Source organism: Porites lutea, chromosome 7, assembly GCF_958299795.1.
Source record: "Porites lutea chromosome 7, jaPorLute2.1, whole genome shotgun sequence".
Taxonomy (NCBI): domain Eukaryota; kingdom Metazoa; phylum Cnidaria; class Anthozoa; order Scleractinia; family Poritidae; genus Porites; species Porites lutea.
This window is the reverse complement of record NC_133207.1, coordinates 9,888,451-9,899,515: the sequence shown is the minus strand read 5'-3', so window position 1 is coordinate 9,899,515 and position 11,065 is coordinate 9,888,451. Positions and strand designations below refer to the sequence as shown.

The 11,065-nt window shown below is 38.6% G+C and overlaps 1 protein-coding gene across 2 annotated transcripts; it reads right to left on the bottom strand.

The window, feature by feature from the left end:
- Window positions 1–6,726: 6,726 nt before the first annotated feature.
- Window positions 6,727–9,985, bottom strand: LOC140943183 (neuropeptides capa receptor-like). 2 transcript variants are annotated; one of them, XM_073392250.1, is made up of 2 exons: window positions 9,831–9,985; window positions 6,727–8,532 (listed from the first exon to the last, which is right to left on the bottom strand). In XM_073392250.1, exon 2 carries the CDS (start codon window positions 8,484–8,486, stop codon window positions 7,428–7,430), a length of 1,059 nt encoding a protein of 352 aa, XP_073248351.1. In that variant the 5' UTR covers window positions 8,487–8,532; window positions 9,831–9,985; the 3' UTR covers window positions 6,727–7,427. The 2 variants fall into 2 exon arrangements, with proteins under 2 accessions (XP_073248351.1, XP_073248352.1); XM_073392251.1 differs by having other exon boundaries at window positions 9,877–9,981.
- Between the last annotated feature and the right edge of the window lie 1,080 nt (window positions 9,986–11,065).

Below are 11,065 nucleotides of genomic sequence, written 5' to 3'. Positions count from 1 at the left end.
TTTTCTTTGACGGCACTGAATAATTTTAGCCGAAACGTGAGCCGTACATTTGTTGGATGCCGCGCTTTTAATTAAATTTCTCGCCCTAGAATGATGACATGATGGCGCGAAAATTGACGCCTCTATCGTATTAGATGCGAAATATGATCAGAGATAAATGGAATAGTGAATGTTACAAGCTTCTGAGTATCCAGCTGAGATAGGGGACTTTTAGTCCCCTATCTCAGCTTGATAAACAAAATTTTTTTGGTTGCTAAGACGGTGCGGCTCGTTATGCAAATGTACAAAAAATGAATGCGGGCACCTCGCACAAACAAAACTGTAACTGTAACAAGGACAATGTTTTCCGATTGTTTAGACCTAAAAAGTCACGTATTCTGTACGAGCTTTAACTACTTGTAAGTAACCATTCTTCAGTTGGCTCTCGGCTTTCCTGGTTCTTGCACCTTTTAATAAGTGGGGTGGTGATACAATGAGTGCAATTTTTGAAAAACGCTACTAAAGTAACGAGGAACACGCGTGACAATGATCTAAATCTGGTTTCGGTAGTCCATAACTTATCTACACATGTTTTCTAACAATGGTATTCTGCTGTATATTGGTTAGCTACAGAATATTAGAGAGCTTTAGATTCGAGGACGAGGACGACTACGAGTACGAGATTTGACTTGAAGTCAAAATATAGACTCTCCGGAAAGCTTCATTTTACCATTTTTCACCAGTGCAGGAGGTTACGCCCCCTCCCGATCGCAACATTATCAAACTTCTAACATTTGTTCTCTTGTTTTTGCCGCTTCGATACTATCGTTAAGACTCGTAATGACGACGGCTACCACGTTTTGCCGCCAAAATGACGCTGGTTCGCGCGCGAGCACCACTTAGTACTAAGAAAATCTGGTACTCGTCTTAGAATTTAAAGCTCTCTATCACCGACTCAACAATTTTGATTTTATGTAACTTTGTCCTTGCTCCTGTTCCAATACATTCAATGTTCTCGCGTTTAAAATACCTCTAATTTTTACCATATATGGTCATTTGGGGGAATTTGAATTTCTTTAATAAGCTGTAACTTTAGTCCTTTTTATCCGATTGAGATGGGGTTTTCACTAGAAATCATAAAACTCTATACAGAAAACTAATATAAAATTTTTACCATTTCTTTCCTGAATTTTTGTTCGAATGCTAAATTTGGACATCATTTATGACGTCAGAACAGAAGTCACATGGGATGAAAGAAAAACCAATAAACGTCCTTGCCAAGTTTCGTCACATTCGGTGCATTCTACTTCAGTCTATGGCCTAAAACTCTCAGTTTTGAGAGGTATTGGGAGGAAAAGCCCTAGCAACCGACCACCGTGCTAGACTGGACACGGGAGTGTCGGGCATATGACCTGGTGCCAGATTAGAACATTCCTACTCAGTTGTGCTATGCCTCTAATGATTCACAACTATAAGGAGCCTTGGTGTCTATGCATCCACTGTTCCAATATACCCGGGTCTCTTAACCTTTTCTTTCCTATTTTTCCATGGTCTCTTTTATCTGCAAATTATCTTTTTCTACTTCCTGGAATTCTACACTGAAACGTTACTTTTGAGAACGAAGTAATTCAGGATGGGTGTTTTTTTGTTTTTTCTCACTCTGTCTTCCTATGGTAGTTGTTTTTATGACTTGAATCACCTGTTCTTATTTTTTAACACCCTCCTCTAATAAGAACAGCAACTGTTTTTTAACTTACTTTCAAAGTTTTAAATAACGAAATAACATTATGCGGGATTATATTTTCTGTTTGGCAGTTTGTTCCTTTTTGCCGGCCACATCCATGACAAGAGGAACTTTTGTCTGCTATAGCTGAGGAGTTTCCATTTATTCTGCCCTCTAATTTGTCTGCTGCAGGGGTTATCTGATGTATTTTAGAGTAAGTATTCAACTACTTTTTACTTCCAAGACCTTTCAGTAGTTTCATGTGTTAATACCGCAGCCATCTTGTTACGGTTATAGCTAGTGGATCCGTTTGTTCTAGAAACCTGTTTACCTTCAATAACACATATATAATATACTAATAAAACCTTCAGTTCCTTTTATTTTATTTTGCATTGTAAATTGTGTTGGACTTGGCTGCATTGCAGTTTGTTGGTCGCTCAATATCAGTGTTTTTAACTTTAACATTTTATTTTACACTGTATATTTGTGTTACACGTGGCTGCATTGCAGTTTGTTGGTAGCTCCATATCCGTGCTTTTTTCAACAATTAAATACTTTTGTTTTAACCATTTTTATTTGCGTTTTTTTTAATGCCTATAACACCCCCTTCTATCTTACTCAATGCTTCAGCGGAGACTTGGGAACTCTTTCATTAGGGATCCCATACTTTAAACACCTCTAATGCCACAAAGGTTGCCAGGTGAATCTACTGTTTTTAAGAGTTTTTTTTTCTTTTTTTTCTTTTTGTTCACAAAGTTATGTTGGGTAATTAACAGTAGGGGTATAATTTTGAGACGATACTAGTCAACTCTTTGAATGGTTTATGGCGTTCATACTTTCTATCATACAGTTTTTATCAAATGTTTTTTTTTTTTACTAACAATCTCCTTACTTATATACTTAACAGTTAATGAATGAGGCTGAGTATCTTATGAAGAATTATGGAGATCGAGGAGGGTGATAACACCCTCCGAGATCTCCATAATTCTTCATATGATACGGAAGCCGAATTCAATAACTGTTTTGTTATTCATTCCAAATAATTCCTAGTTTAAAAACATAGCATAACATGCTTACCTCCATCGATTCATCGATGTTCAGTTCATCTTCGATAGTGTACGTTTAGCTTTGTCCAGCTCCGCAAATATTCTCCACATAGCAGATGTCGCCCTTCGAGTTGTCTTCTTGCTGTTCTTTCCATGTTTTTAGCTATTTTTTCGTTTAGTTCTTACTCTTGAAACGAGTGAAATGTCCGCCATTTTTTCAAGTTCACAACCAAAACAACTCAACCTCGTCCCCAGGTCTTCTCGGTTAACGGTGCCTTAACCTACGAAAACGCTGCATTTTTGACGTCATTTCCTCGTTAAAGTCAAATTTCTTCCAAATTTGGTCATCAGTGACGGGTTATGGTGAATTAAACGTGTGCTTTTAGCCAATCAGAATCGGGGAAAAATTTTGAATGAATAATAATAATAATTAATAGTTGATGTCTTTACATACAACTTAATTCGGGTTTAGTGACCGTTATCCCCCCTTCTATCTTTTCCTCTTTTTTTTTCTATTTCTTGCATTTTCTTTTTTCCTGGACTCTACACTGTTTATTTGTGTTAGACATGGCTGCATTAGACAATATTCGCACTACATATAATTACAATTCAGTCATTAATATACTACCTCTAGACCTCCTCTTACTCTTTTTATGATTTTTATTTTACGGACGTATCTGCTTAGCAGTTTGTGGGTCCCTCACTGTTGTTGTACCCTAACCAATTTATGTTTTTCATTTCGTTTTTATGCTACATGTTTGTTACTGAGGGTTTAACCTCATTGCAGTGTATTAGTTACTTTGCTTAACCATTATCTTCACCTATTTTATATTCAGTTTTTACATACTAAGCATCCCCTGCACACACCCTCTACTCCTTAACCCACTGATTCTATCAGTGGAGGAACCCATATATTTGGTGATCCCTTTCCCAACACCCGGCAAGCCGCAAAGGTTGCTAGAGAAACTAGTGATTTTTTTTTTCTTTTTCCTTTTTTAAACAAAGAAAAAAACTGCAGTAAAACGAGAACCAAAAAGGTGCAATTTGTTTTGCAACATATGCTGCAGAAGGTGTACATGTTGGAAAGCGATGCTGCGTGTTTTACCACCCACATTCTAACCTGTCTGTCAACAAATAAAGGTCGCTACTAGCTAGTTGCGTGAATATTGACTTCTGATAATTGGACAAAATTACCCGAGAGTTACGCCATACAGGGTATCTAGAACGTCACTGCTGCAAAAAAAGTTTGCCTTGGACCCGGGGAGGGGGAGGGGGTACTTCGGGTAATGTTTGCTGGGTATGTGCCGCTGGCCTCTCAGAGCCCCTACCCCATTATAGTCTTTTTTTTGGCCAATTATAGACCCCATTCTAGACACTTTTTGGAAAATGTAATTTTCGCGATCCCAATTTATACATCCGCCTTATCCGGAATGTGGTTTCACGCGACGGAATGTAATGCGGTCAATACGAGCTTATTGTTAAATTTAACAAACAACAACTTTCTGATATTTTACACGAGAATCTTCCCGTTTTGAATCCCTGCTAACCCCAAATATCCGAAAATTTGCGACCCCATTCAAGTAACTCTATTGAAAATGCGACCCCATCTAGCGGCACATCCCCATTAGCCTCTTGCAAGGGAGTACCCCCACCCCCGGGGCCTTGGGTCGGTAAAGCGAACAACATATACAGATTTTGTTCCAAAAAGAGAAACTACTCTCCACTTCCTGCAACTGAACTTTTCGTAACCTACAACAACCTGATTTGTTGCCAGACAAGTTTGAATGTGGGTGGCGAAACTCGCAACAACGCTTTTCAATTCACAGCAATGTTGCAAAAACATGTTGCACGTTTTTGTCCCCCGTTTTACCGTATCTTAAGAACAAGACTCGTCTAATGCTTTCCTAGAGTGGTCAAGTAAAGAGGGAATCCCGTTGTAGACTTGAACACGAAAAGGAACACTTGATAGTAAGATTAAGACTGAACTTAGCAAAACAACTTAACGAAAGAAAAACAAAAAAATTTTTGCTGTTACCACAATCTTCGAAGGAAAAAGTTTTGGCAATTACCTTGGTGAAGAAGAACTTGCACACACTTTACAAAGCAATCATGTCACATTTTTCTCATATGAAGCTCTTAATGCTTTTTAAAACGAGATCCTAGAGTAAAAAAGGAGCAGTTAACATTGTTTTTGAACAAATTCCTCCATTTTACGACTTAGAAACAATGCGAGTGAATTTCGGGGGATGGTTTCACTTAGTATCTTGCTGGTTTTAGCTGCGGAGCTTTTGCAGGTGCTAAGGGCCCGACGCGTATCCCCATTGCTTAGGAAACTGGAAACCTGTGGATGCGAGACAATCTGGTCATAACATCAGTTCACCGTAGATACGTCCGTAGGTACGTATCAACTCAAGGGGAGGGAGGAAAGGAAAAACTCTTTGAGGGTGGGGAAGGGAATCCCAATCAAGCACCGGCGTGCCTTAAGTTTGTCTTGGCGAAAAGCAAACCATTTTAGAGGCGGCTAATGTTATTTAAGACATCACAGGAGAAGAGTTGAATACAAGAGCTAACACCACCTCGGGTATGAAGCTGGATATAGTGGCCAGGGGACTCTGGGAGAGGCAGAGGTAGGCTTTTCTTTGATGTGTAGGTATTTCACCCGAATGTAGACTCCTATAATGACATGAATCCTGCCAGATATTCAGGCAACACGAAACTGAGAAAAAGCGCCAGTACGCTAGCCGAGTGAAGTAGACCAAGCTGCATTCACGCCATTAATTTTCAGCACCACAGGTGGAATGGCGATGGAACGTAAACGATGCCATTATGTAGTAGGCTTGCCAAGCTAGTTGCTACAAAGAAGGGCAAAAGCTATGCGACTACCATGCCATGGATCATGGGAAAAGTGTCATTTGCTCCACTAAGATCAGCTTTACTTTGTTTAAGAGGATCGCGAGTCTCTAGAGGAGTCCATATGTTTAGAACTGTCGGGAAAGGATTTAGATATTGAAAAAGGACTCGCAAATATTCGATGACATTGAGAGCGTTATTTTATTTCCCCGCTATTTTTGGTTAGAATACGTTTAACATATAAAATAGCTTTTTTTTAATCGAAATGAAATGTATTTAAAACGAATATTATAATTTTTCAATTGAAATGACATTTTTTTTCAATCGAAACTAAGTGTTTTTTAATCAAAAGGAATTGTAAACAGTGCTTTGACTGAATAGTTTTTTTTAAGCAAAATTAATTGTAAATAGGATTTTACAAGGGATTTCGTAGTTAGCTTTGATATCAATAAAATATTATTTATTTAAAAAATATTAAATATTATGATGACGATGCCGCTGCTGCTGCTGATGATGATGATGATGATGATGATGATTATAATTATTATTATTACAAGTGATACCAGTAAAAATAAATCAGAATATAATTATCATACACTATATAAGGCTTCGAGTTTAAACCTTAAAATAATTTCATCAAAAGGATTAGCTTTTTCGTCTTTCTTTGGTGCTGCATATTTATACGACCAAGTCACGTTTCGAGGTTGTTTGTCCGCTGTAGTGAGAAGTGATTCCATTTGCTTCCTTATTGAATGGATGGATGAAAATTGATCGCTCTTATATAAATCATGTCCAATGACATACAAATCATGTCACAGATGAAGTAAAATCAACTATTACAGCTGATTCTTAAGTCGTGGCACAAGCCGATTAATAAAATGGTTTTACATAAAGAGGGATACGAATTGCTCTTACTGAAAAGAAAACAACAACTTAATAGACCTTGTCACGGTTTTCGACGCCATCTTGACGAGTAGGTAACCGCGTGAGAAATTACAGTGTTTGTATGAGGTCGAACAATTTCCGTAAAATGGCTGTTCTGAAAAAAATAGGAGTTGCAAACTAAGCTACAAAGCAAAGGTTGTACCAAAAAATATTTGGACCGTACCTGTAAAACACAGAACAACACACAAAACACAGTAGTGGGCATCTCGTTCATTGATGCACAATATGAAGCGAGCGTTACATCATTAGGGACACAGCGTTACAGCATTATAAACTCTATCAACACTAAGTAAATAGGGATGGCTAGAATGTCCTTTGAATAACTCAACAAGCCTAAATAGTCTACTTGTCCCTAGAGAAACTTCACAAGCGAGCCTTAAATAACTCGTAGTTATCACTTAGTGTAGTTAGTGTACACACTCTTGTGAGACCAATTAAAGGTAACTACAAACTATATTTGACTGCTACTGATTGAATTTTCGCTGCTAATTTTTTTTTTTTACATAGCACACAAAAAGACCAGAAGGTTGAATTGAGCAGAAAAATGTAAATGTACAAAACTGAATAAGGTTAAGGAAGCTTAGGTCAGCACAGGCTGTGTTTTTCAGGATCACTAATGATCCATGATGGCTAGTTAAGCAAATACCTGCTGTTTAAGCTCAATATAGCATTTTACAGTTGCGGGCTTTGTATCCTAGCCTTTGCGTGAATGGGAGGCTGAGGTTGACCTTTTTTGACAGAAACTTTTGTTTTATTATATTTTAAATAAGAAAATACTAGTTAGCATAAAAACAAAATTGTTTGCATAAGAAAGAAGGAAGAGTTACAAGTATCAAAACAAGGTCAATTCAAGCCTCGTTTCCATCCGATAACTATAGAATGGGTTAGTCTAACAGCTTAGTGTTCGTTAATTCCAGATTAACTTCCTGTGTTGCCATTACTTGCTCTTGTCTTGCGCGTTTCGCTGTAAATGCACATTTGCAAGTAGAAAAAACAGATGACCAGAGATTCCTTAAGGCTCGCTTATAATTTGTACTAAACACGAAAAGAATTATGGGATTAACTGCTGTACTCAAAGAGGGGAAGACATAAAAAGTTAAACCTACAAGTAATAAACATCCGTCCTTTATGAACAGGGATGGGTATAGTTTTTTGAAAAACAAGTAAACACTAAGTGGAGTCCAGCAAATAAAAAATGCAACCACGATCGATATCATGATCTTCACAATTTTCTGATTCTGCTGCTGTCGTTTTGTGCCTTCGTGACCTTGTAGCAATTCTCCTGGCTTTGTTTTCTTTTTAAGACTTCTCAAGATCGCCGAATACAGAATAATAATCGTGATGAGAGGAAAGACGTAAAACAGAATAAAGCCAACACCATTAAAAATTGTCCGCGGCCCGTCACTCATCATAAATCTACAAAATGTTTGACCGCCTACTTTGATTATATCCGTGAAAATAGCTTGGGGCAAGCCATATGATACAGCTATTAACCAAGTTAATGATAGAAAAATTACTCGAATCTTCACCTTCATTATAATTCTTTTTAAAGGAAAAACAATCGCAACAAATCTGTCCAGTGCAATTAGCACAAGACTCAAAACTGAGACTAAGTGAGACACACCTTTAAGGTACATTCCCAGTTTGCAAACAGATGAAGCCGAAGACCCACTTATAAAGACTTTTGGTGTCAACATCCCTTCAGTGACGTACAGTGGCCAATTAAACAATATAGCGAGCAGGTCGGAGGCAGCCATGTTTACGATGTAATAGTTGGTGCTTATCCGCAAGCTTGGGGTCTTTACGAAGGTTACAACTACCAAGATATTTCCGATGAGTGCTGCTATGCTTATCACAGATAGAGTTGATGTAAACATTATGGACGCCATAGCGGAGCATCCTTGCGATGTGGAGTTAAACTCGACTTCTGTGGAATTATTCATCTTAAATTGCTTCAGACTGCAGCAGAGGTTTAAGAGTGGAAATAACCTGGAATTTAAAAAGAAAAAAAAACTTAAGGAATACCTTGAATTTATCCGCTTTCCCATCCTTGCGCCACATTATCAGTATTGGAAGGAAGGAAAACACAAACACAAAGACTTGAAAGTACAATGATAATGCGAATCTAGACACTGATGGCATTCTAACGTATTAAGTTATAATTTATTAGACAGCGAGCAGTCCCTTTTTTCTTCATATTTAGTGAGGGGGGTGAACGCGTGCGCGAGTGTCGAGCGGCGAAGCGATAACGTCAGCTGTTAATACAAGCAACAATCACAAGGAAGGAGCGCTTTTCAGCATCAGTGAAACTTTATACGCATTACCTTGTGTACCTTTGTTTACTTTTTCAAGTGATAACATAATTGAGTAAAACAGTTAGTTTAATAGCAGGCATCCCTTTCCTTCTCTCCCCCATCCCCTTTCCCTTCAACCCCTTTCGGCGCCTGTGACTCAGGCAACACTGGCCAAGCGGAACGTTTCGTGTTCTTCGCTGAATATTTTGGTTTCAGTATTGTTCCCCTGATATCGCAAATGCTTCCCAACCCAATGAAACCCTTGGGTCAATACTTAGTGGTAGGTGTGCCTAACGAGGCTTTGTTTGGAATCAAGGCGTGAAAGAAACCACTTGAGTAGATCGCGCATTAAAGCTTAATCCACGTGTGACGTCTCTTTCACACATTCTGCACAAGCATACCACATTGCAGGATAACAAATACAGCAAAAAAGATAGCGAGCCTTGAAATAGCTTTTAGGAGTGGTTTTGACTGAATGGTCGCTCCGTAGGTAGGATTTAGTTCAACGACAGGCAAAAACGCAAGCGAGACACCATGGGTCGATCAATTAAACGAAGTCTCACTTAAGCCGCGGTTTAACAAATCTTTCTTAGTGGGTTATTTTAAGGAGATAAATACTTTTCTTGTCTACTCTGCATACTTATATAGAACTGTTTACAATAAATGGTGTTTAGATAAAACCGCTGGGCAAATAGAAAATGTGTTAGAACACGGTTTTGTTAAACACTGGCTAAACTACGTTTAAATAACTGGCCCCATGAATTTAACACAGATACCACCGTAGAGAAACTGGCTATACCGAGTCGGATTTCTCGTAGAGACCCAGAAAATAAGTTTTTGAACGGCATGCCTCTACGTCGAGAGAATGCTGGAGAGATCCACAGTAAAATTAAAAAACGCTGAATCTAATCTCAGTTCACTTATTTTGAAATCTCGCCAGAAGCGTAAAGTAGTTTTTCAAGTTGTTCGCAAGCACTTTCAGGCACCACTCACCTTTGAAATGAATTGCGTTTAGTACTTTGAAGTTTGATATCCTCACCTGAACGTGAATGTCAGATACTACTTCATTCTGAAACGAACCAGCAAAGGTACCCGGCGCATTTTACCTAATATTTTAATTAACTGAATGCTTCGTCTTCCTGTTCTGTATTAAATCTTGCACACATCACGCAATATTCGTGCGCTCCGGATTTACACGTCACTGATTACATTGTATACGTGATCACTTTCAAAATAAGGCCACGCGGATTGAGTTGTTCCTTCGGACGAAAAATTGGGTAAAATGTAAGTACAACCCCATACATTTACTGTGGAACCTCGATAAAACGAAGGGCCTTGCGACTGGCATAATTTGTTCGCTATTCTCAGTTTTCACAGGACGTCACTAAAATTCAAACTAAGAAACTACATGTACTGGTTCTTCTGAGTTTCCACTTTCATGAGGTATTACAGCCCCTAGATACCTATATTTAAACAAATTTTCTTCGAAATTCAAATTTTCTTTCATCGGTTCGAAAGGGGTCTTCATTTTGCAAAGGAGGACGCTTGAATTTCCAGGATTTTGTGTGACGCGGCCTTTAGCTGGCGGCCGGGGGAGCTCTTTTGTGGGTTAAAAACATTAACGATTTTTTTAGATTTTGCTATCTAAACACTCCTTGTCTCAAAATGAACTTTAGTTTCATCTTTATCAGTTCCTCATGCGATGAATTCGCGCATTAGTAGGAGAACTCAAAAACAGATGTTTCTGTTGGTTTCCGGCGGCCATATTAGGGAACTTAAGATGGAGACGTTTTCGGGGCGACGGCGACCGGACTGGCAGAGAAAGCCTGGAACTAAGGCAGCCGTCGCTTCCCGTCAAAAATCGAACATTAAGATCGCAGTGAACTCAGAAGGACGGCACCTTTAATTAGAAGAATACCGAAGAGGAAAATATGGCTTCACATAAAGAATTAAGAGAATAAATATTTGCTATGCAGACAACATGTATCGGATGAGGAGTTTCTCGTTTTGTGGGAAAATTATGAGTCCAAAAATCCCGACTTTCCTCGGGACAGTTACGATCCGTTTACGCTAAAAAACACGCGGGATGTAGCTGAGTGCAAGGCAGAGATTTGGGTTTAAAAAAAATAAAATGATCTCCACAGGCTTGCCGAAGCCTTGCAAATTCCAGGGACATTAAAATGCTACCAAGGAACCGTATTCTTAGTTTGATATTGAAATAATTACCG